Consider the following 27,616-nt stretch of genomic DNA (forward strand, 5'->3'; position numbering starts at 1 on the left):
AGCGGAGCGGAATGACATGTTAATCGCTTTTCCGCTCTCCCCGCGCCTCTTCCGCGTCCAGGAAAACCTGGCTTAAGGGTTTCGATTCCTGAGTGAAAGTCCGTTTTACCTCCAAGGTTCGAACTCAATTTTTTCTGATAAACTTTAATAATTTACCTTCCGGTCCCGGATTCACTCGCTGTTCAGTTCAGTACAGCGACTGACTCCACTCTGTTCTGACTATCTGATTGTCATTAAATGGCCGTGGTGGTCAATCTCAACGCTCTCGCTCTCCTCTCCTCTCGCTCTCAGTCAATCTCACTCTCAGCTCAGCAGCTCACCTCTCCTCTCAGACTCAGCTTTCTGCTAGCTAGACGGATTGCGTCAGTATGGTTTAGAGGTTAAAAGTTAATATTTTTCAAACTTTCAAAACATGTTCAATATTTGAGTTATATTTTAGTGAATTTGTATTAAGGTGTAACATGACTAATAACACCAACGGAAACCATCAGGTCACCTCTAATTTAGCGTAAGTAGTAAAACATAACCTATAAGATTTATGTTATAATAGGCTAATAAAACAGAGACCTAGGCTAGTATAAAATGATTAAGTAAGATAAGATCCTATCAGGATACTAAAATACAAAAGAATACCCTAAAACCATAAGTAAAATGTCTGATGTAGGCTAAATGGGCTAGGCTACAGAACACTAACTAAACAATGTTCAAGCAGTGACTTAAAGGTTAGGCCTTTTAAAGGTTAGTTTTCCTGTGACTCAGTCCATTGTCTGTATTAAATTTAGTAGGGAATAATGCTTGAAAACTTCTTGGTACTGGTACGTAATTCACTGACTCAATAATAATTTAAGTTCTTAAGTTATTAAGATTCACTACGGTATTTTTTTAAGGAATTAAAACTCGTTTAAGGAGTGGCTAGCCACTTGTGTGAACCTGGCAATAACTTGGCAATAAGTAGTACGCACGCCCGCTAAAATCTATTGCTGGCCGTTTTGCGGAAAAATACGTCCGCGAGCAATAATAACGACGATGCCAGTGTGAGGACACTTCAACGGACACGACAGTATCAACATAATGTACCTGTTGCCCGTATTACCAAACCTAAGTCACGCAGTTCCTTTCATTCTATCAGGATTTTCTTAGATCTTCTAACACTCATGTCTCCTGCCTATGGAAACTATTGATCAGTCTAAATAGTCAGTCTTGATCAGGCTGGTCTTGACTTTGGTGGCACTTAAACGTAAATATATCGTAACATTATAAGTAATTTATTTATTTTGTATAAAATGTAAACCCACTTCTGAAGTTAAGACCCATAGGCTACTTAAATCAACGATGCACTTACTACACAGTTGTTGTGTAGGCCTACTTCAATAAGTGTGATTTGAGAAGGATTTAGTGTAAATGTTTAGCACGGGTTAGCTAGTTTAGGCTAGGGCCTACTTTTAGCCTAAGTTTTAATTAATATTTAGTTAAATGTAAGTTCCTTTTTTTATTGCTAAAACATATTAAACTTAGTTGGGTTACATTTTGATTAGTGTTGCACTTTGTTTAAATCTTATTTTTAAAATAAAACAATTGAGCAATGGAGGAGGTTGCATAAAAAAATTGAAAATTTGTCTTTATTTGTAAAACCTTGCGGTTCCAAAAAGTCAGGAAAAATTCCTCAGATTGGTCAGGATAAGTCAGGAAAGATGACCTTAAAAAATTCTATGGCAACCCTGTATTAGGAATGTTGTCAAATATAGGTCTACACCAGGCTTCTGGGCTTAAGTTAGTGGATAAACTTAGGGGTATTTTAATATTTCATCAGAATAGGTATTCTGTTTTTATTTTACAAACCTATAAAACATTTTGATAATACTTCATTACCACTTAATAATATTGTTCAAATGGGCTGCCAAACGTTAAAAAGTAGTGTCTTATGTTGTACTCTTCTGTTAGTGCCACACCCTTGTTTAGTAAAAATCGAAGTGGCAATCAGCTGATGGATTTAGTTTATATTCCCATTTATATTTAGTTAGGTAGTTGGCATTCAGCACTAGTAGGGGGATATCATAAATAAACTATCAATAAACACCTTTTTAGGGCTAGCATAATTATTTACCCATCATAAAAAAGTTATTGCGATTTCAATAACTAGGTAGGCTATGGCCTTTGTCCTCATGTAGCCTATTTATGTAATTACTGTAGTTACTGTCCGCGAGAGTAAAGAAGTCCCCTGAGCTCCGGCCTATTCGTAGTTTAAAGGCGTTACGCATGAATGTTTCCCGTGACAATTACTGTAGAGCCCAAATCCCAAATACTTAGTTGATCCATGAATATTATTATAGTGAAGGCATATTACAGGTACATAATATAAGTACACGATATATTACGGATATAAACGAGTACAGAAGTTTCAATAGCATTCATCGCAATTAACAACTTATTATTAAAGTTATTAATCCTATTACCATAAACCTAAGCAAAATCAAGAATCAAGAAAACACGAAAACAAGCAAAAACCCTTCGTTTGACCCAATGTCTATGACAATCACGCGGTTTGACACGTTCACATCAGGTAACACGCTATTGACGTCTATACTTTTCCAACATTTCTGGAACGTTAAATTACTGTCCATCCAAGTTTCGTCCAGATAGAAAATTTTCCTTTTTTGTTCCCTTAGCTTTCTTATCTCTCGCAAATACCTAAACCTCCAATTATCGATGTCAGGCCTTTCAATCAAACATTTTCTTTTAGGACCAAATTTCTTCCACTTGAACCCCATATCTTTTAAAAGACGCCGAAGTGCCCATTCGCTCCATTTAAAATTAATTCTTTCTCTCAAAACAGGTAATAGTTTTTTACATGTAGGGACAATCATTTTGTTTTTGTAAAAATCGCGTATTACATCTACAATTACACGCCTATCAAAGCTATCTATTTGTACTTTATAGTGGTCAGACTTCTTGTGTTTTTCCCAGGTGTACAGAGTTTTTCATCCGGAGTTTGTTTGTTGGCTTTTCTAATTCGTTTAATAGTGTTTTCTGGAACTTTACAATAGTTTGCGGCACGTTCTGTTGCCTTTTCTATCGGCACTAATAAATTGTTGACTTTACATTCGTTGTCACAACACTCGACCACCCGTCTAATTAAATCCCTCTCTCCACTATGTATAGTAGCACCAAGTTTTCTTAAATCCATAGCTACAAGGTCCGTCCAAAACAAAACGAACTCATTACGCGAACACACGAAACTGCAATGAATCAAATGACGTGACCACATGATGATAATCCACTTACCAAAACGAAGATATGAGTAATTATGTTTACAACAGTTGTTTACAGACAGACATCGAGGCGAGGCGCCCAGATGCTTAGCGCCTGCAAATAGTGCGCGATAGGCCTACCCTCCAAACATAGCTGCTTATCGCTCTGGCTCAAGGGACTTCTTTACTCTCGCGGACAGTATTTTAAACCTTTATAATAACCTACGGTAATGTAAAATACCTTATAAATGCGGCAAGACAAGAACATGATCATTTATTTAAGACAGGAGTAATCATAATACCAACAATATACTTTGTACAAAACATATAGGCCTAGGCTATGTTAAATCTAAAGACATCCGTATGACACTACAAAAACTATTGTTACCAGTATTTTCACCACCACAAAACCTTTAGGCCTACAATGAATAAATCAGGTAACTCCCAGTAAATATCTAGCTCAGAGTCCTCTTAAACAAACAAAAATGTTGATAATCTAACTACAAGTTTACCCACAGTCCTTCTTAAAACTATGTCTGCACAACGGGCCACAACCAGTGCCATGAATCATAGATAAAACATACAGTCCCCTTGTGTTGCTTAGTCTATGCATGAATACTAGGTACAAGTAAACTTTGCTACTTGACTTAGTTAGAATTTTTACCTCTTGCTCTACCAGTAGAAACGTTCGAGGCTGATTGTGCATACTGAGAATTTAGGTAGCTGTTTATAATCATTAGGATAGCATTTGGTGGTATACAAGAAAATGTGTTGAAAACTGTTTTGTTTTAGCACATATTTTGTAGATCTTTTATTTATGATCGATGGCCTGTACTAACTTTCCTAAAATAAACTGTTAATCAAATTTTAAACCTTACAAACTAGGCTAGCCTACAGGGTTTTTACAAAATCAACCCATCTACATTCTGCTTCCTAGGCAAGTACTATTGCCTCTTTGCTATTCTTTAATGTTCTTGAAAGGTCAGGTAACAACAGGAGTTTTCTTGCTATCAACAACAATATGCAGAAACTACTAAGACAGAAAAAACCTTCAATGGTACACGTGGTGTCTAAGTTAGCACTATAACTGGAGTCTAGCAATAGTCGTATCTTCTAACCCCCCTCACACTCCTTTCCCCTCTCGCCATCACATACTACAATGCTTACGCTGGAGGAAAACATAACAAATAGGAACAATACATTTCTCCCAGTACGTACGTATGTACACGAACAACATACTAGATCTAAAATTGCGTTGTCCCATACGCAAGTTTCCTTTTTACCGACTTTACTTCTCTTAGAAAATTTACTGTTTCAAGACTCTTTTCGGGACAGTGGGGGTAAAACTGATGAGCCTTTAAACATGCCATCCCTAGTCTGTTTACCACAAGATATATCTTCCCCCTCAGCATTCCCAAAGTAATAATACACTATAAATTTAACTTTTTTTGTTTTATTTGTTTTATGAATTAGCTTTGACAAAGTTAAGTTTGTAATTGCATTCAACCTGTTGGTTTACAAATATTGTGTAAACCTGCAGACAGAATCAATTTAAATCATTCTATACAAACACAAACTGACTGTATTTTTATAACTTCAGATAAAAAAAAAAAAACTACTTGTTAGGCTATTTTTCCATTTATTTACCTTTATACCTCACCACCCTTTCCATTAGTTGTCAAAACATATCACCTAAACTATTTGATACATTGTAAACCTTGATTAAAATTGTACAAAAGAACTCTACATAACCTTCCCTGTTAACAGTTGAAGACTGTCTTGAATTATTAGATAACTTAATTATCTTATCTCTGAATTCTTCTAGTTCTAGTACCTTTAGTTTAGGTTAGAACATTAGTTGACATTTTTTGACGGAATTTGTCAATTAATATTTAATAGGTCTAAAAGATCTTTCCCCCTATAAACTTATCACAATTAAACTGGAATTTAAAGGTAAGTTATCTTACCTCTGGAAAACTTGTGCTTAATGTATTTTTTAAATAATTTAAGTTACTAATGTCTAATATTCTATAGTTAATTACTCGCTATAAATTTAAAATTAGGAAAATAATCTCTCAACTGTTTTGTTCAGTTCTTTATTTGTAACTCGATACAGTGAATCCCTAAAACATTATTCCTGTGAAGTCCATCCAAGTTGGCTATTTGATCTGTAAGTAATTCAATACAGTAGTAAGGTTTCTTTGGGTTGGCATCAAATTTACTATTTTTAGTTTTGGTAACAATTTTTCTTAAGTAGGAAGGACTACTTTAAAAAATCCTTCCAGTTTTTAAATTAACCTGTTTGTCAATACTTTTTTACTTGATCATATATTTGGTTGATTACTCTGTAACTTAATTTACTATTATATTTCAGAATGCAAATTTTAAGCTCAAATTGGGCGTTAATAAGAAAAAGAATGCCTAATAATTGTGTAATAATCTCTAACAGGCTGCGGACGAAGTTAAAACACTGGTCTTAGATTTTAACTAGCTCATTTGTCCAGACGGTTGGTTGGTCATTGGAGACCCTAATTTACAGACAAGCCTTGGACTTAGGCTTACATACAAATAAAACACTATCAGAACAATCTTTTGTTTGTTTCTAGGGACTTGAGCATACCTAAATTATTGTTAACATACCTATGTCTTACCATAGACTGGGACGAGTACCGTATGTTTTATCTTTGGTCTTGCATTGCATAATTCATTATCTACGAGTAATATGAACATTCCAGTTTAGTGAGTTAGTGGCTCAGTCGGTAGCGTCACGGACTTCGGGCCAGAGTCAGCATTGTCGTGGGTTCGGATCCAGGTCACTGCCGAAAACATTTTATCAGTACCGATCACCTTTGTACTGTACCGGCTCACTCCTTGCTTTGCTGTATATACGATCCACGCACGGGTGGTTAGTCTATGTGGACAAGCATTGCAAGGTTAAAAGAGGCTGCCAACCTCTTAAACAAAATAAAGTTTAATGGCTACTTATTTCCCTATGTAAAGAAATTCGCAAGAACTAGTAATTCTTTGTTTGTATACCTGTGTCACGTGAATAATAATAAATGTTTAATATCTGGTTAAGTTCTATAAAATGGTCTTTAATGTTTATTCTGAAATATGTAATACGTCTGAAATCCTTTTTTATACAATTTAATTGTAATTTTTTCAATGTTTTTGAGTGTTATTCTTGATCTAAATCCTCTTTTTAAGTCATCTATGTTGTAACATGTGGGTACCTGTATGCCACTAGATGCTTGATATGATAATGGGCAAAGTGTGACCCAAAAACTATATAGGGGTGTAAAACAAATAATTTGATGACACTTGTGGTCTTTAAAAGCTTGAAAGTTAGAGAAGCAAAGACTCAATTAAATCCTACAACTCCCCTATATGGCCTTATGAAGTAGTAACTTGGTGGCTTGAATTATGACATTCTTGCGATTTCCTCCAAAATTGGACCTGTAAAACGTTACTGCATAGGAAAAGGTTATGGCTAACACCAATAGAATTTGATTTGACATTCTTATGAACCGCATGACTAATAAGACTCCTGTTTTAATCTTGATTATTTCTAATCCAAACAAGCTCTCTTTCTTTTAAACCTGTTTAGTGATAATTTTTGAAATTGATAAAATATGACTTGTTTTACAGTTAATCAAATTACCTCCCTTAGTGCAAATTTGAAGAATCATGAGCAATTAGTTAAAACATATTACAAAGCTATTTAAATAAATTCAAACAGGTTTTAACAATATATTAAAACAGGTTGGGCGAACAGAAGTGTTAAGCTATTGTATGCAGGATCACCAGTAGGCTAGTGATTGATATTTATTGTAAGAGTTTGACAGGCCATAGTAGGGAAACTTAAACATTTTTTTTTTTTTTTTAAACCCGTAGCATTTAAATTTCACTATGTACTTTATGATTTCCTCTTGGGGGGTGTTGACATTCACGGGTCAGCAGAGGGGGTTTTGGTGGGGGGGGGGGGGGTAGGTTGGGTCCGGTTTGGTTAATTTTTGAGCAAAATTGTGGGTTCTAAGGCAAATTAATCAATTAAAATCTCTCATTTGGATTCATTACGGACCATAGGAAAATGTAAGATCGATAGTAAGACTTTGTGCCTTACCTTTACCGTTCGACAATTAGCCATATATTTTGTCACGGTCAAATTCATTAGGATAAATTAAAGAAATAATAACTAAAAATATGATTTTTATTTGTTTAAAAAAGGTCAAAAAGTTTGTACGCTCAGCCACAAAAGTGGGCTAATTTTTTTGAATGTCACGCTGTGTACAGTCTGTGCAAACGAACCTCGCTTGAACTTGTTCTATAAACCAACCGGCATGACATCAACACAGGTTTATTGAGCAGGTTAAAAAAACCTCTGTTAGTTTTTGTTAATAACTAAATTTCATAGAATTTCCGGGGGTGCTGGAGCACCTAATAATATTTGTTTATTTATTAAAGTAACTAGCTGGCCCGACAGACGTCCTTCTGTCCTAATGTGGTTTTATGTCAAATGCTCGTTCATTTTCAAGATGAGCTCGTTCGCATCGCTCAATCACGTCCTAAGTTCGTTCGGTACGCTCACTCACCTTTTAGTTGCAAATTAGCTGTTGTCATAAATTTAAAAAAATAATAGTGCTGCACCCTGTTGGTAAACCCATTAACTTTTTAATGCTATTGACCATCACCGAATCAAATTGTTTAGTTGAACCAGCTGTTAAGATTATTTTATTCCATTTAAATATGAGTACTCATAAGGTTAACATGGGAAACCCCAGAGCTACTGGGGAGGAGCCCTTTTGATGGATCTGCACCAAAATTCACACAAACCATCCTTGAATAATGCCTGAAAGTTTCATTGCAATCTGTCGAACGGTTTCGGAGTCAATAAAGGACAAACAAATAAACAAACTAACAAACAAACATACCGTACATTGGATTTTAGATAAAACTATTGAAACATAATTAAACATTAAAGAAGTTTTTTAGGCACCTAGTAATAAATCTTCGTAATTAATAAATTAAAAGTGAATAAGGAAAAAATTCAGAAAAGTATAAAAACTTTAAAATGACAAGCTTTAACCCCCTTGTTAAAAATTAATTAAACTTTTCCAGCTATGTAATTTTTAAGTGTTAATATTGGGCAATTGTAAAAAGATTTTTCTTCTTTTTAAAAGTTTTCACTTTTGATCCATCAAAAAGCTTGGCTACTGGTTTTTCTGATAGAATGTGTCAGTCACTCTATTTCCGGGACTATGGCACGTGAGATTGGAATTTGAACCAGAGAAACACGGTGGCAAGCAGGGCCCACGCCCTAGTTATCAGTTAGGCTACTAGGTTCAGGGTCAATCATTGATTGCTTGGTTACTTAACAGTAGCTTCCCACCTAGTATGGTATCTTACGCACTCTTGATCATGGTTGAATATTTTAAATGTAGATATTTTGCTTCTTCGAGTTGACCAAATGTAAAACTTACACGAAGCTGAGTATTTACAGTCGTGTCCTATTAATATTTCCTAATATGACGTGGAAGAAAAATTTGAAGTATATGTGTTTTGAAAGGTTTGTAATCAGAAAATTTTTATGTTAGATTTTTAAATTGTTTTGATCTATTACAACAATTACGGTTTTAACTCTTAAAATTAGAAATAAAAATATGTGTACAATATGTTGGATTGATTTTAAGAAATTATTTAAGATGCTAAAAATCGTTTTTAACTTAACGCCTGGACTTCATATGTTGAAACTGCAACCTATAAGGTTAATAGAAAATACTAAAATATTTGTATTTTTCAGTTATCCTCGCCTACTTAACTAATTATTAGTAGTTAACCACACGTAAGGTTTTGAAAGTGTACACTGTAGGCCCTACTTAACAATCAATTATACTTATTTATATTAAAATATCCTGAAGTTTGTGATGAATTCAAGTGTGTACCTGTCCAGCTAAAGCTCTCAAACATTAGTTTTAAAGATAAGATTCAATGAGTTAATTTATTATGATAATGAAGTTACTAATATTTTAGTAATGTAATTTATATGCTACAAGGATTGACGATTTTCCATTACTCCTTAACATAGGCAACTAACTCTCTATGTTAACTAACAGTTTATTTTTTGTGTTTAGTGGGTCGGAGTCATCGTCACTTATAGAAGAATCCATCAAGTCTCCTCAATCTACAGACATGAAACTCAGCAATAATTGTTGGAAAAGTAACAGAAAGTTACAGGTATTTTTTTAATATTAACTAGCTACATTGTCTAAAATTCTATGCTGTTATTAATTATATAATAACAGTTAAGTTGGTGCCTGCCAAAAATAGTTTTTCTAAGAAAACTTATGAGGGCGGAAAGGACCGATTCTGCATGTAGCTCCATAGTTTGCATTTACCCCGCTACGAGGCTCCTCACCGCTTACTGGCATCATTTGAGAGCAGAATGACACCATTTGCAGCTCTTTAGCTGACATGTACACTTCACTGTTTCAAATTAGTGAACCGCACCCTGCGTGTGAGATAAGTTCAGTTATATGTTTTTGACCACAAGAGACATATCCGATGCTGATGTTCATCGCCAGATGACTGAAGTTTATGACCCTAATGCAATGGTAAGAGGGGAAAGTGCAGAAATGTGCTCGGGAGTTTAAAAATGGATGTGAAAATGTTCATTTTGGAAGAAACTGTGTGTTTTGGTGGGTACCCAGACTTCTCACAGAAGACCACAAAGGAAAAAGGGCAGTTTTAAACTCCATAACCTGTTTCCACACTTTACTCTGACTCTTTGCATTCAGGCCATCACTTGGCGATAAATGTGGTCATCGGATATGTTTGTTGTAATCAATAAACTATCACTGAACTTATCTCTCACGCTGCAGGAGGTTTAATAATAATTTGAAAAATTAAAAAAAAACACACAGCAAAGCGTACAGTTCAGCTACGGAACTGCAAACAGTGTCTTTCTCTTCACAAATGATGCCAGTGCGCACCGAGAAGCCTCGTAATAGCGTACATACGCAACTACAGAGCTATACGCAAAATGGGTCCCTACTTTTAAAACCGCCCTCGTATTTATTCCCGCTTCTAGAATCTAGGTTCACTAAAATATTGCCATTTGCCAAATATGTGAGTCACCTTTTACACAATGTTCTACGAATATTTGTGCAAGTATGTGGTTGTAGGGGGTGTAAAGTGTCCAGTGTGAGGCAGCACTGAGCTACTACAGTATACCTACAGTTTCACTCTCCCTGTTAAGCTAAATCAAACCACAAAACTGTTTCTGACACTATTGGTTCCATTAAACATGAAATGCTTCTAGATTACAAGACTGTTTGATTACCCTCCAACTATACTAGGCCCGCAAACTCAGGGAAATTTCTGTTTCATAATTACTGAAAAAATTAGCCTATTTGTTTGTCATTGTTTTTTATAGTAAATTTCTCATTGGCTGTCTCATGATAAAATCTTTTGCCCTTGTATATTGATAATTATTATTCTATTTAAAAGTTGCAATTTTTCAAAAAGAAGGTTTACTTACAAAGAACACACTTCAACGTATTGTATAAGTGAATGTAATCTGCAAAACAAAAAATTTCTTTCAACGTGTAAAGTTTTTTGTATGTAGAATGTTGGTTCTTAACATGTTTGATGTTATTACCAACTCTCCCACCTGGGAGTTAGATGTACCACTCATTGATATGGTTAGGCCTACCGAAGATAGCCAGTGTGTCTCTCAGACTCCTGTGGTATATTTGTCAAATGTAAATACATACTTATATCATGTTTCGCTCCTATGGAATAGCCCACCTCGAGTCTTGTGCAGCAAACGTGTTACCAAAGCAAAATTTTACTAACTTTAAAGAATCAAGTTTACTTATGCTTAGCCAGTAGCCTCAACTTTTTTTATATGGGCCAATATTATCCAAGTTGGTTTGTTATCTTTAACCCTGCACAGGTTGATCAATAGGAATCAGTTGAACATGTTATTTGTATTGAGATAGTTAAACAGCTATAACACCTTAGTTACCTTAATTACCTTTTGCAAAAGTAAAAAAAATAAACGGTATCAGCAATCTCACACATACTTTCTCCCATTAGCTTGTCAACAAACTTGATCTTGGGTAAGCGGTGGTAGTAACTATGATATTTTATAAGGATAATCACAAAAGTTGCAATAACTTTTGAACCATATTTTTTACAGCAATAGGGAGCTACACTAGTTTGTTTGGAATTATAAGGAACATAAAATACTGCTTTTAATGAAAACCTGGTATTTTTTTAAATACATTTTTTGTTACTTTATGGGAAAATAAACTAAGTTACCATAAATTTTGAACTATACCTAGCTTTAAAAAAATGGTTGTTGTACCATATTGTTCAGGATTTAAAGGACTATAACATACTACATTTTTATCAAAATTATTCAAGCCATTTTCGAGAAATTTGTTTTATTTTATTTTATGGGTTTTTATGGAAAATCACCATTAAAAATCAAAATTTCAAAAAAGATGAAAAAAAACACCTGGAGATAGGCTACTATTTAGATTAGTATACCTAATTTCATTAAAATCAAACTACAGGGCCCTGTTTCATAAAACTACTAGTCTAGTATTTACTAGTCCATGGACTAGTAATACTAGTGTATTTTACAAGTCTACGTTTCATAAACCTACTAGTGTAAAATACTAGTTACTAGTGTAGGGACTAGTATTACTAGTGGTTTTTACTAGTGTAGACAGCAATGTGTTTCATAAAGTTTTACTCTTGTAAATTACACTGGTAAATACTTGCCATTTTCTAACAACCTCTCTACACCCGTATTATTTGAAGTAGACTAGTATTTTTGGAAATAGAGTTATTTCATTACTCAAATCATAAAAAAAATGAATTATTATGTTCTTTTTGCAAGTGCGAATTGGCTCACGTTTGCAATTTAAGATACAAATAGATCTGTGAGTGCTAAAATGATAATTATTATTAGATATAAATTATAATTAATAAATTTGGCGTAGTACAAAATGAGTGAAATTGAATTTTATAATGTATGTACAATCGCCCTATTAGAATTAATTGTAATTATAAGTTATCAATTTCTGTGAAATTTTAGTATAATTTTACTTCAGTTAAATTTCATGGTTATATCAACTATTTAGCTATCACAGAGAAAAGATTTTAAGCTTTGAGAGAAACCAAATTAAAACCGCATACCATATTGCATACAAAGATGTAACAAATGTATCCAACATTGCAACATTAATCAGATTATTTTACACCCAAGGCTCTCGGTTTTATTCAAAGACATTTTAATAGGAAATAATAGTAAGACAATTTTGAAGAGGAGTTGCATTGTATTTTTTTAGGTGCTTATTATTTGTTTCCCTAAATAGCTAAAACCCTGTGATGTACTAACAATTTTGTAGGCCTATATTTGATTTTTGGGCGTTGGACTGAACTGCTTATCATAAAAACATTACTTTTAATCTATTTTGGTATTCCGAATTTGTTATTCAATGTAATAAAAAAATTAGATGTTGATTAGAACTGTTATTTTAATGTAAAACATGTAAAAGTTTAATTAATGTAACTAAAGTATAGTGAGTGGTGCGGATTTGAACCAGGGACCCACCACATGAGAAGCGAAATCTCTACCTCTGAGCTACGCCCTGCAATAGCGCATATATGCCATGTTATACAATACTTGAAAACCTACTTCTCCATTGCTTGTAACGGTGTTGAAATTATTTGTTACATCAATAAACGTTTAGGCTTATTATTCATGGTTTGTAGACTCAAAATTAGAATATCACAGGATGGTTTTTAACCCAAATATTCTTATGCATTCGAATATTTGAAAACATAGGTTAAAGTACTTGAAAACGTTCCTAACAAAATGTCCTTAGACGATTTAATTAAATTCAAAATTTGAGCCTTCTTTTCTTTACTTATTGCAAGCTTAATTTTATATGTCAGAATAAAACAAAAAACTATACAAATCACAGCGAATGCGGCAGCAATAGATCAATTTCCACCCAACTGTTGAGCGCCGCAACTAGGCCTACAACCGGCTACTACAATCACCGTGTTGATTGCAGCGACGCGACGCCGCGCCGCGCCGGCGCGTCGGCGGGGTCATTGATGAACATAAGTAATAGCGTTTTGACAAATAATATGTGATTGTTTTACTTATGTGTCTATATAGTTATTATTTCAAAGAAAACATTGCGTTTCTACAACTATTTACTTTTTGTATCAAATGAAAACAAAATTTAAACCCTTTATAAAGCGCCAGAAAACCCGTGATTGAGGTTAGAAATTTGTTTTGAAAGTTTACCTTGTAAAGTTGGTCACGTGACTAGTATTTTTGGTCACGTGACTAGTAAAATACACTAGTATTTACTAGCGGTATAAAAACGTTTATGAAACACAAATTAGTAGGACAGGTAAATACGGGACTAGTATTTACTAGAATAGTAATTACTAGACTAGTATTTTTATGAAACAGGGCCCAGGTGGTCTCTGTAAACACACACATGGTTACGAAATCAGAAATTGTGTTCCAAACATTTCCCTCTGTACCATTTTTTGACCATTCCTTGCCTGGACTCTATGGGGTTTCAAAGTTTTGTGATGGATATTGGAAAGTAAATATCGATTGATCTCAATCTCAATAGATCCAAACAAACCCACAAAGTTTGTTCTTATTTTATATGAATATATCAAAAGATGTAACCATTTTTATTCTCTGGTCATATCCAGGTAAAGCTACGAGGATGATAATTCTTTTACCTGATGAATACCTTGTTTTTGCAGATATCAGCTAATTTGACATTTTAATAAAACCATATCAGTATGTGTGAGCTCATTTTATGACATTTAGAAATTGGACTTACACTATCGAGTTTGGTTTTGACTTAATCAGATATAGTTGTCATGACCTAGATTAAGGCAATAATCTGAAACTTTCATCCTTGACCTGCCTTACTGTAATGTTTAGATGTTTGTAATCATTAGTCTTCGGATTAATTTAATTTGTTTGTATGATTATTGTATGAGAACTTTTTAAATTTTATTTTAGAGTTTTTATTTAAAATTGTTTTTTTAGGTCGACATCTTTGCCTGTATGTTTGGTATCAGCGCATGGGTGTCAATCAATGGAATGTTCACTCAACTTCCAATCCTAGTGCAGACAGCACCTGAGGGCTGGTCCCTTCCCTCCTACCTCTCTTTGATCATCCAATTCGGCAACATCGGTCCAGTTCTGTACAGTCTGTCTTTAAAGCTCTGCCCACAACGGATCTCCGATAGTAAGCTGATATACTTCACCCTCTTCATGGGTTGTGCCTCGCTCATGTCATTGGGGCTGTTTTACGATCAAATCTGGGTCGTGTTTGATGAACGTCACAGCATGGTATTGTTCATAAACACATTTTTCCTCGCCATAGTCGGTTGTATAAGTTCAACACTGTACATGCCGTTCATGAACAACTATCCAGAGGTGTACTTGGTTTCCTATGTAGTCGGAGAAGGTCTCAGCGGATTTGTACCAAGTATCATCGGCCTGGTACAAGGAGTTGGTGGCAATCCTACCTGTGTAAACTCTACGTCACCGAGTGGAGAGGTGAACCTAGTTCCGTACACTCCACCCCCAAATTTCTCCCCGGGAGTGTTTATTTTCATTTTATTCTCCATGATGGTTGCCGCTATGGTCTCTTTCTTTATGCTGAACAATCTGTCCTCCTGTAAAGCGGAGAAAGTTCAAGATCCAGTCAAGAGGGATTCTATCGTATCTCCGGTTACTCCTGTTGAAATGTTTATGGAGCCTAACACTTTTACCTCCCCAAAGCCTCCTGATCAAGTGATCACGCCGCCCATGTTCAAAATGTACCTTGTCTTAACAACTATTGTCTCTATGGTGGCCAATGGGGCTTTACCTAGTGCTCAGTCTTACTCGTGTTTACCTTATGGTAGTCTCGCGTATCATCTCGCTGTCAACCTAGGAAACATGGCCAACCCCATCGCAGCGTTCCTCGCTGACCGAGCGCCTCACACAGACCTCTCCTGGGTCATTTCTCTTTTCTCCTTGTCTGGGATCAGCATAGTGTTTTCTCTAATGACAGCCGCCATGAGTCCAAACCCTCCTCTGCAGCATTCCGGCTGGGGGACATTTATTATCGTGAGTATTTTGATCACCCTAAGTTAGAGTTTGTAAATTAAAAAAATAACTTTAGTGATTGATAATTTAAACACCTGACTGCATGACATTTTCTTTTTAAGGCATAGAGCTCAGCTGGCTTATCTTAGACAGTTATGTATTAGCAGTTACCCGGTGCGCGTTGCTGCGCTAACAACTATTATTTTAAATGGTTATTTGTGCTTAACAATAAATAATAAATATGTTTACCAAAACAAAAATAGGATATTTATTTTACATAATTAATTGCCAGTGGATAAACAATTTTTTTTTTGTTTTTTTTTTCATTCGGTGTATAAATTAAGTTTTTAGGCTACCTACCACCACATGAGCACGCAGCATACAGCTGTCCATGTGAAAAGCATACATTTTCTAAATCTTAAACCGGTAGTAGTCAGGGATTGCCCTTGTGCCTTATAATAATGGTTACGAAAGCAAGATGCAAAGGAAATTGTAGTCGCTTGAATTCAAAGGGTAATTCGGATGAAATCATCGGTATTCTTGAGAGTAAGACTATTTCTCCTTTAAACTTAGGACTGATGATTGTTGCTTCGATCAAGTTTGGTGTAATTTTTTTAATCGTCAGTCTGGTTCCTTTGCACAGCTTGGGTGGATATAAGTTTTGTATTAGTATCATTGGAGTTCCTTCTTTTAATGACAGTAATGTGGTTGGTTAATTAATGACAAATTGGGAGGCTTTAGAATAGCACACATGATTATTATTCACTTAATCATTTATGTTAGATTGTGTGGGTATAGAACAAAAGATAAAAATAATAAGGCATTGCCATCCCTTTTATTGTTTGGAATACTTTGGTACAGTAGACTCCCTCTTATCCGGACATCGGTTTAACCGGACTACACTCGGCGGAAATGACATCTCTTTAAACGGACAATTTTTATCAGCACATTGGTTTAACCGTACTAGATCGGCAGGAAGTGGGCGGTACTGAAATGACTATTCTCGTAGGAAAGATTTGAGACCAGCAATCACAAGTCTAAATAGAATGCTTTCCTAAATTTAAGTCGAATATCACAATAAATGGTCCGTTTTAACGAGTTTTTGGGGACGTCGGTTTAACCGGAAAACCCGTTATCCGGGCTGGCCTCGGTCCCGAGGAATCCGGATAAGAAGGAGTTTACTGTCAAGGTTTTTACTTTTTATGTTTACATATTTAATAGTGTAGAATTTAAACATTGTTGAGAGCACAGGTGTGCTGCGATTGGGGTTTAATATATTTGGAGTTTGGACTTACTCAAAAATAAAATAATTTTCTGCACTCTATTCTGTGGAAACAGTGTGGCACTATTTCAAATCATGACTAATACGAAATGTTGTGATTATTCAAACCTACAAAACAGACGGTGAAAGTAAACATCTGCTTTTAAATTATATTTATTTGTAAACATTGTAGTTCCAAAAGTCTGACATTGGACCGCATAAAAACCTCTGGGGCGGAGCCTTTTTTAGACATATCTGCACTAAACTTCACACAAACCATCCTTGAATAATGCTTAGTAATGCCTTGAAAGTTTCATTACAATCTGTCGAGCGGTTTCGGAGTTCATAGGGTACATACATACATACATATTTCCTCAGATATAGATACTAGCTAAGAGCACTTTCAACATAATAAAACATAATACTTATATTTTTGTCCTAATATAGGAATTATAGGAGATTTGATTGAAGAGAAAACCAATCTCTCAATTCTCCTAGTTTTCATGGGGGTTTCCTTCAATCTACTTCCAGAAGAAGTCCATTAGATGAAATATATATGATATGTTTTGTAACCCTTTTATTTATCATATAATTTACTCAGGTAACATAAACTACCTGGACTGTGGACTCAGTGTACTCCATCACTTTTCAAGCAGAATTCCTTCCAAAGACTCAATGGAAACAAAAAAGTATATTTACAAACAGAACTTGTACATATTTGATCGTTCATAATTGTTTACTTACTTCAATCAATTACTTGCATTTAATTTATAAATCAGTATGTTAATTACATTACATATAATAATTTATCAATTACTTACTTGTTATCAAACTTAGTTGAATGATCAACCATTAAACATGTACTGGATAACGAGATTGTAACATCTTGAGAGCAAAAGTCCAGTGTAGAGGAGCCTAAAAGGAATTAAAAAAATAAAATAAATACATATGTGTTGATACCTACAAACAATTTTTTCAGCAAGCATCATTTTTTTTTTTTTTTTTTTTAGATTTGAGCCAAATAGTCACAAGATAATGCATAGAATCTAAGCTTGTTAGAACGTTTAAGTTTGTATTTCATTTCAACACTATCTTTTGAGTATCTAATTTACAGATAAGATACTTTCCCAGAAGCAAGTATAATATTTATGCTGAGATAGGTAGGCCTAATAGTGCTGACTACTGACTGTGCAGTGTTATTCTCAATCGTGCTTATCAACGTTGACGTCACTTTGTGTCATGGCTACATATTTATCATTGACAAACAGTTGATTCATTCATACCTTGCTCTAATTTGTAGCTATTCAAAACTTGCAACTCTGAGTCATTCAATCTGTTTTTGTTTTTTAACTCTATACAATCACTAAAAAGATTATCACAAATGTTTATTTTGAAGAAAAATATATGTGAGTTATATTAAGTAGGCACAGTATATAAAAATGTATAGGCCTATTGCATGCAAAGGGCAATATCATAGATTGGTTTCAAACTAAAATATTGTTACAAACTATAATATTGTTGACTAACCAACTTACTAGAGATATTTGTATAGCAATGAAAATTGTTATCACATTAATTTAACTTCATAAATTTATTTGTTTGTTGCAAGGTGAACACTATTATCTTTGACTATTAATACAACGACCTATTATTAAAACAAAAGGCTTGAGTTTTTTGACCACAATGATTTTGTTTAGTCGAACATTCATACTTTTTTGAAGAATAAGCATTACAGTAAAAGCTCACTAAGTCGACCGTTTTTTGGACCCAGAGGTTGTCCAGTTTGGGAGTTGTCCAGAACATTGGATTTAACAAATGAATTCATAACAAACTAAATTTAACAATTACATCTATGCTTTCATGAATATTTATACATATTGAGCAAACAATCTTCAAAGAAACGTAGAAAATTCAACAAGTGGGTATGGTTTTACCGTACTAGCTTTTTTGCTTGATCCTGTCTTTGTATCCTGACGTTTGTTACAGGTGGTCTGCTGGGTGATGAACTCTAGTCTCATCTCGTATGTCAAGATGTCTATCGCCACAGTGTGTCGGAGATCAGGAGGTCGCAGTTTGTACTTTTACGGTATGTCAACACAAGCCGGAGCCTTTATTGGGTCATCAATTATGTTCTACCTCATCACCTCAAAACAAATATTTACAAGCTACAACCCATGCAGCTAACAAAGTGGAACGGCTGCTTAGTGAGTTTGAATGGTGCTGGATTCACCATTTTGTGATAAAATCAGGTCCAGCTTACAGTAGTAGATTCCTTCTGAACTTTTTTTGTCGTCATGCTCAATTTAATTTGGATGAAGAATTGTTAGTTGGCTATAAATTAATGATCAATGATTAATGTGTAGATAAACAAATCTGTTGAGAGAATTTAGGAGTTTTTCTATCTATAAAATCTTAAACTAAATCCTAACAAAAGCTTTAATTTATACCAATTTAATTATTCACAAATGGACATTTAAAAATGTAACGAAAAGAAGTGGGCAGTTGTCCCTAAGCATTGGGTATAATAGAATTTATTTTTTAAGACCAAACTAGACACTCGTCTCAACTAGCTGTAGCCAATGTTTTGTTTTAGTGATTAGTTTAATCAGCATCTTACAGTGTGAGTAGGAGTCTAAATTATATTTACTCCTTTAATTATTTTTCGAACCTTGAATGTTGAATTTCCATCAAAGCAGGGTGTCATGGTGCCGGAACAAGTGGAATTTGAATAAAAAGGCTGCCCTATACCTCAGCTCTGTGCCAGGTGCACCGTTCCGACACTGCAAAAATTGCCATGACACCATTGCATAAAAGATTCGTTAGTTTATAATATGTTGTCTTTTGAGTTTTGCTCGGTTAACAAGTCGGTATTCAACAGAAATCACTATATTAGACAGCAGCCCACTCTGCTGGAGCAATGTCAATAATAATTTAAAGGTTGGCCACATCTTTGACATTGAATAAGAATTGTATACGTCCATTACTTAAATTGAGCATAGTGTCAGGTCAAGTTCTTAAACAAGGTATATCCGTGGACCTGTTTAGTGTTATAAATACTTACATAGTTCCAGTAGTAGTTTTAGTTAACATAGAAAATGTTCAATAGTAGTAGTTAATAACAGATATATTTTGGTAACTGATTGTCAGTTCTAAACAGGAAATCATTTTGGCAAGCAAGGAAAGAATAATAAAAAATGGGTGAGGTTCATAAGGTCCAAATTTCACAAAGTCCAATGGTTAAAATATTAATAAACAGAGCGTTTCACAAGGTCCAATGACTAAGATATTAATAAACAGAGCGTTTCACAAGGTCAAAATTTCACAAAGTCCAACGCTAAAATATCAAATGAACAGAGCATTTCACAAGCATAAGGTCCAAAACTATGACATTCAAATAATCATCGTTTTACAATGTCCAAATTTCACAAAGTCCAATGTTAAAATATCAAATAAACAGAGCGTTTCACAAGGTCCAAATTTCACAAGGTCCAACGGTACAGTCTCGGCCAGAAGTCGCTGCAGAGGTTGCCGTGGTTCGGTGTGTAGGCACTACACGATCTAGTTGTCTAGTTGCCGCGGGTCACAAAACATCATTGTGGGTCCGGAGATACGTTGTAAGAGAGTAAAGTAGTGGTATTTACCCCCTCCACAGCAAACCTGCAGACTAATCGAATTTCCATTTTCCTTATTTGATTTACACTAGAATATCTCCTTAAAATGATCACATTTATTCCCTAATTAAATAGCATTAGTTTAACAACATGTACCGTACTTAGGTTTGCTGCAACAGGGAGGGTAATTTTTTTTATGGTAATAGTTTAGTATAAAATAAAAGCATTTCCAAATTTCATCAAAGTATATTCATAAGCAAGCAAACCACAACAGTTTTTATTTATTTCTCCATAAGAATAACATGGTAATTTTAAATTTGCAATTATTCGTAATTTTCTCCGTAGCTATTTGGCGCATAACAACGCTTCAATATACTAATGTTTTTTTTTTGAACTCTACAAAATAGTTTGGAAAGAAATTGCAAAATTCTTTGATTTTTCAGGGTCAAAAATGGGAAAACCCAATTTTTGCCCCATAAAACCCTTCATAAACCACCATTCTCATAGTCCGAAATCAATCATTAAAATGCACGTATAATCAGTAGTTGAGCGTCGGCGGACAGTGCCTGCTATATGACCGTGGCAACCACTGTAGAGACCTCTAGCCCAGACTGTACCGTTGGACCTTGTGAAATTTGGACCTTGTGAAACGCTCTGTTTATTTGATATTTTAACGTTGGACTTTGTGAAATTTGGACATTGTGAAACGGTGATTATTTGAATGTTATAGTTTTGGACCTTATGAAATTTGGACCTTGTGAAACGCTCTGTTTATTTTATATTTTAACATTGGACTTTGTGAAATTTGGACATTGTGAAATGATAATTATTTGAATGTTATAGTTTTAGACCTTATGAAATTTGGACCTTGTGAAACGCTCTGTTTATTTAATATTTTAACCGTTGGACTTTGTGAAATTTGGACATTATGAAACGCTACCTAAAAAATGTGTGCTGTGATCAAAGCGGTATTTTTTCAAACAAGAGAAAATCTTCAACTCTTTAATACAGAAAAAATACTTTGATCATAAATAGCTCGTTATAGTTTGTCCTCAGTTTTTGAAATGTGACAATTGAAATAATTATTGTGCTCAATAAACATACTTATAACATTGGGATTAGGTTTTTTTGTGGCTCAGCCACATTATTAAGGCAACATGCACGAGATTAATAAAACAATATCATTGCCAACTTCTAATTCAGTAAACAAAAATTTTTTATCTATTTGCATATTGTTATCGTCTTTATAAATTATTACTACTTTGCTGTTAAACAAAAATGTTGTACACAATACACATAACAATTAATGAAATATTCCTATGGCCTAACTCTTGTTCATTTTTATGAGTTTTTATACAATTTCAATAAGTTTTGCGTAAATTTTATTTTGTTCAGTCATCTGGATGAGTGAGGAAATGTAGTAAGCAAAGTAAAATGTGAGGGGTCAGATTTTTTGCAAACTAATTCAAGTGAGCTTTTAATGGTAACTGTAGACAAAATTATTTTCTAGTCAGTCATTTAGCAACAGTCTGAGGTAAACTTATTTAAACAAAGAAAATTTGTTTTAATAATTGTTTAACCCCATCACAAATTTTGCTCAAGGAACAAATGAGTTAACATGGATTTTTTATTGAGCTAGAATTAATTTGCGTAGAAAACAAAGGGTTGAAGTAAATCAATCACTTGTGTGTGAAAAAAATCCATAAAACTTTGATTTATAGTGAATGCAATACCAGTGAAATAGAGTAAAATAATCCAGGGGTAGAGGTTAACAATTTGTATTATTTGTGGTTAATTTTATATCTTGGAAAAGTTCAATTTAATTTCCTTACCGAGCTGCACATAAAATTTGAGTTACCATTCTTATGCATTCCAGAGCCTATTGATACTTGGGGTGACGAGCACCAAACAGGAGAAAGTCAAACTAATATAGTATATAACTAAAGTAGTAGGAAAATAGTGACTTCATTTGCTACATACACTATTTTAGTATTCTAACTTCAGGAGTGTTTTACTCCAGGAGTATTGTAGATTACTCTTCAGAGAAAATTTAAGGTTGGTGTGCACCAGTGTATAGTTGTGTACTAAACTAGTAAGTTAATGATAAATTTGTGCTAAAATATACTCCTACCCCCTAGTAGGTGTAAGTTATGGAGTATTTCGTTTTAAATAGGGTTAACCATGTATATTGTTTTCAGTAGATTATATTTTTATGTTAACCATGGATTATGCTGAATAGGCCTACATAGACTATTTATTGAATGCACCAAATGCAGTACGGTTCGTGATAGGAGAGACCCTATTGAAATATTAATTATTATTGTTTAATTAGTAAAACAAAAATAAACAAAAAAAGTAAAAGCTAATTTATACACGAAAAACTTTTTCAAAACGCCCTAAAAAGTAGAAAATAGTTTTAAATATATGGAGAGAATAAATAATACTTGTAAGATTTAAAACGAAAAAAGTGCGGCGCATGTAATAGATAATAATAAAGAGGGGGTAGCTGTCGATTTGAAACAAATAAATTAACACAGTACATCGTGTCTGTATGATTTACATCTATATTTCCTAATTGATGTTAAAAATAGCTAATAATAATTCAATCTGTGAAGATAATCGTAAATAAGATATTGCATGTGCCCCACGTTTTTGTTTTAGACCTTACAAGGATTTATTCTTTTCGCAAATTAATATTTAAATATTAATTTTATAATCAAAATTAATTATTGTAAAAATAAATATAAAAAAGATAAAATTAAATGAAATAATTAAACAAATTAACTATTTGAACACAGAGGTTTTAACAATAAAATACCCCCGCCGCAGCAAACCTGCAGACTAAGCGAATTTCCATCTACACATCTGGAATTCCACTAAATTATTCCCTTAAAATTGTCAGATTTATTTCCTATTTAAATATCATTAATATTAATGAGTACTTAGGTTTGCTGCTACAGGGAAGAAAATAGGGGTTTTTATTGAAATATAGGGGCTTAGTATGAAGTAAACAAAATTTCAAAATTTCATTAAAATATGTCCTAAGCAAGCAACCTAACAAGCAAGCTACAACACTGTATTTATTCTCCATAAGAATAACATGGTAATTTTAAATTTACACTATTTTGTGATTTTTCCATAACCGTTAGGCATGCAACAATGCTTCAATATACTAAATTATTATTTTTTGAGCTCTACAAAATGGTTTAGAAAGAAATTGCAAAATTTTATGTTTTCAGGGTGAAAAATTAGAAAAACCCATTTTTACCCCATAAAACCTCCCATAAACCCCTGTTCCCATAGTCCGATCATGCTGGTTCGCGAACTCGTTCGAATAAATGTAGGTTTACACGTTTATACCAAATTTAATCAAAATCGGATCATTTTTGCTCGAGTTATCGCGCTAACGGACATATATATAAATCTTACTAATATTATAAATGTGAAAGTTTGTGTGTTTGTTTGTTTGAAGTTCAATCACGCATAAACCACTGGACGGATTGGGCTGAAATTTGGCATGATGATAGCTTACATTCCCGATTAACATATAGGCATATTCTTATCTCAAAAATCCTTTCGGGCTCCGCCCCAGTGGCTCTGTAATTCCCCATGTTAACCTTATGAGTATTCACATTTAAAGGGAATTAAAGAATTTAGTCAGCTGTTTGAACTAAAAAAGTTGGTTCTATGATATGGAAAAGCATTAAAAAGTTATAAGATTTACCAACAGGGTGCAGCACTATATTTTTTTTGCATTTATGAAAACAGCTAATTTGAACTAAGGAGCAACAAAAAACTGTGATTCGCAATGAGAACTGTCAAACGTAGGATTGTTTACAGTTATGTTTATGTTTTTCATTTCATGAATAATTTGTGATATTTTGCGAATTGTTGATAATTTATTTTTCTCTATTGTTTAGGTGAAGTGGTAGAACATTATGGCTATGGTAGATGTGTAATTCTATAGGATACTGTAAATTTAAAAAAGCAAATTTTATCAAACTGTGTCTTCCCTTATTGCAAACGCAAAGCTTGAGTATAACTGCAATAAGCATTTTATACTTATATTCCAACCCCGTACGAAGGACGGGTACTCTGCTAGTATATATATATATATGAATTTGAACAGATGGTGTTTTTGGCCTCTGGGGACCTCAAAACAAAAAACTAAATCGGTCCCGGGTCCAGGTCTTACCATGAGAACTACGGTAATAGCTTATTCCCTATATGGGAAATTCGCTAAAACCATTTTTAACACAAAACTCTTGAAGCTTAATACTTATTTGCACAAAACACAAATAAATATTGCGGTATTCATATATTTTGAGGTTATGTACTGCGCGGGACTGCACAACTAACAGAGTATTCACAGAAACTACAGTAGTTTCAACTAAAGAAGCATCCTGTACTTGAGCTCTCCAAACAAATCTCCATTAGTAAAATACTTCTGTAGTTGAATACTTCTTGTGTTTTAACTACAGAAGTTTCACTTACTAATGTAGTATATTTTACTGATTTGGTGCTCGTCACCCTTGGTGATCCAAACATCAATGTAACTTTTATTAGATGTAACTTGATTTATTAAATTTCCTTATGGGTAAAAAGCTATTACCCCCAGAAGCCTTAAAAACACAGTTTGTTACAACTTTTACCAATAATGTGTGTAGGCACAATAAACTCGTTAAAAAATTCTGAATTAATTGATGAAATAAAAATCTATTGTTTCGACCAACATCTATTTGATTGGCTTTGGGATCCTTAATGGTGGGGTTGGGGTTCTGAGTAGTTCTGTTTCCCGAAAATTGGATTTTAGGCTTTTTTGCCACAACTTGTGTAGTGTTAAAAATAACTTTTGGCTATTTATTAAACTTTTTTAGGAAACAATTCAGTAAAAACGCCCAAAATTTAAATTTATGACAATTATATTTAACTACTAGTAGGGGTAAGCTATTAGTGGTAGACTCCCCATCTTAAATGGACTGTTTTCAAATTCCCAATACTGAATCTATCAGACACTGTTGGTAGTATCAAGCAGTAATTCAACAGGTTTACTTAGCTTCTGAAAATTAAGGTAAATAGAGGAAAAACAATATAAGTGAATCCAAAGCTAGGCCTATAATTTCTTTAAAGCTAGTATAGTAGTAAAATATTTCTAGAGATTTTTCTTTTCCCCGACTAAGTTTTTAAGTATACATTTGCTTTATGTATACTGTATGCTCTCTACCCATAGATGTTCAAGTATAAATTGTACATCCTGATATATCACCTTTCTTTGTTTATGTATTATGTTTCTATTTCTTAGTATTTACTCAAATGTTGCAATAAATGTATAATTTTTAATATACTTAGTATATTGAAGATTGTTCTATAAACAAAGCTATATAAAAGGCGGTATTATCATTTATGAATAAATTACTTAGATAGTGCCTTATTTGAATATATCTTGTTAAGATCTCATTGTTACCATGATAACTACTTATCAAGAAAATTTAAATAGCATTGTTACTTATAGGTAAGTTATAAGGACTTTACAGCTTTGAAATCTTAGAATTTGCTGAAATTGGGAAGGCAGTGTTATATTGTCGGGTCTATTTACTGGATACATCCAATTTTAACTTGAGGATGTATTGTAGTAATATTGCTCGACAAAGAGCCTTTTATGGCTCAATGGTTGGGTGATTGGCTGTGTTGTTAGGTGTTTGCGACCTGGTGCTGTAATGTTAAACATCATTCTTCCTTACCTTGCACATACTATACAGGCACTATGTCTGTATAGGCTGGTTATTTTAAGGCTGTAAGAGATCATCAACCTGTTTACAACAATTTCTTGTCACTCATATTAGTATAATGATTGTAGTGTAATGCAAATGGCAGCTTTGATCATTTTAGGTTAGCAGTACTGCAATTTTTACAGTGTTAAGATTACCGAGGTAATAAAAAGGGGGCCGCAGCGTCTCGTATTAAAACAATTTTTTATCAAAAGTGGAATTTTGAATTTCGAAAATTAATAAATTTTAGGATTGCGGGTGACGATGTGATGTCTTGTGATTGCTGGAGGTTTCACAATTTAGCTGTGATCTAGGGGGGAAATGATAATGTCTTGGGATCTCAAGCTCAAGAGATGTATACGATTTCATTATGATCACAAGGAGGCTATTTAAGGGTTGGGGTGTTGGCCGCTCACGTTCATTTGGTCTAGGGCTACCATTCCCTAAATCTAGTGCTGCATAAAAGCAGGTCTCGCAAAGACTAATACACATTTTGCTGAGGCTTTAAGTTGTAATTTAAATTTCCCTATGTCCATGGTAATTTAAGTACACTTGATGACTGGCTTTTAATCCAAAACCAGCTAGACAGAATTCTTGTAATCACAGACATCTATTCTATCAGCCCCCAACATTGAATATTCTTTTGTGCAGTACAAATTAAACCCTTTTCAATTTTGTAAATTTGATTAGAAAACATTCTTTCAAGGGTGTAAAGTCCTTTTTGACTTACCTAATGTTGTCTGTTAAAATATTTTATTTATTTATGTTGTTTTTCTATTGTGTATTCTAGTTTATCATAAGTTGTATTCGTAACATTTTAATAATGTTTTTTAAAAATGTTTGGAAATGAATTTTGTTGAACATAGTTGAAAGAGTGTTGTTTGTGATTTGTTTTCTATGTCTTTTGTATCAAACATTCACAGCGGAAGATTGTGGATAGTATTCGTAGTATGATGTGTATTCGTTATAATTAAAATATAATAAAGAGTTGTTTTTAAACCAATGTTTGAGTTTTTCCATCTTGAATCAAAACCATAATACCTTGGTCATAGACACAATTTGTTGTTTTGGGGTGGTCAGTAAACTGATCAGTTTCAAGGATATCATTGTTAGGAATAGGAATGTTTGAAATATTCAGTGGCTTGGTATATCACAGCTGCAATGCACTTTATTAGTAAAACCTCACAGCTGAACCAAGGCCCCTCTAGAAAAAACAAGCCATGCTGCAGGATCCATGACGTCACACTTGGGTATAGATTTACTGCCATATCCCATACGTTTTAGGCAAATAATCTTGCTGTTTGTCAGATGTTAAAGGCAAGATTTTAGTACAACTATCCACCACTGTGATGTAATGTTGCGCTACAGCATGGCCTGTTTTTATAGTAGGGCCTTGGCTAAATGCAACAGTTCATCGACTGGGGAAAGTAATTGTATAATTCATTACAACCTAGAGGCAAATTAGGAATCAACTGATAGTGCCCTCTCCATTACAGTCAACTGCATAATTTAAGTGAAAACTCTTAGTAATATAGAACGGCTGGAACGGTAAAGCACACCTACACCCCTTCTTTGAT

The 27,616-nt window shown here is 33.9% G+C and overlaps 1 protein-coding gene across 2 annotated transcripts; it reads left to right on the plus strand.

The window, feature by feature from the left end:
* The first annotated feature begins 335 nt into the window (after positions 1-335).
* On the plus strand, positions 336-20,088 carry LOC128996304 (solute carrier family 52, riboflavin transporter, member 3-A). Of its 2 annotated transcripts, none has more exons than XM_054421545.1 (4): positions 336-508; positions 9,380-9,482; positions 14,350-15,420; positions 18,647-20,088. In XM_054421545.1, the coding sequence occupies exons 1-4, from the start codon at positions 462-464 to the stop codon at positions 18,842-18,844; spliced, it is 1,419 nt and encodes a 472-aa protein (XP_054277520.1). In that variant the 5' UTR covers positions 336-461; the 3' UTR covers positions 18,845-20,088. The 2 variants fall into 2 exon arrangements, with proteins under 2 accessions (XP_054277520.1, XP_054277521.1); XM_054421546.1 differs by lacking the exon at positions 336-508 and adding an exon at positions 8,694-8,814.
* Positions 20,089-27,616: the final 7,528 nt, after the last annotated feature.

This window comes from Macrosteles quadrilineatus, unplaced genomic scaffold (genome assembly GCF_028750875.1).
Source record: "Macrosteles quadrilineatus isolate MER2022 unplaced genomic scaffold, UCM_ALF_1.0 Scaffold_6__1_contigs__length_79288215, whole genome shotgun sequence".
Lineage (NCBI taxonomy): Eukaryota > Metazoa > Arthropoda > Insecta > Hemiptera > Cicadellidae > Macrosteles > Macrosteles quadrilineatus.

Coding starts and splice junctions, on each gene's coding strand:
- LOC128996304 (XM_054421545.1), top strand. CDS start 462: ATGACTAATAACACCAACGGAAACCATCAGGTCACCTCTAATTTAGC. Junction 9,483..14,349: donor AAAGTAACAGAAAGTTACAG/GTATTTTTTTAA, acceptor TTGTTTTTTTAG/GTCGACATCTTTGCCTGTAT. Junction 15,421..18,646: donor GCTGGGGGACATTTATTATC/GTGAGTATTTTG, acceptor CGTTTGTTACAG/GTGGTCTGCTGGGTGATGAA.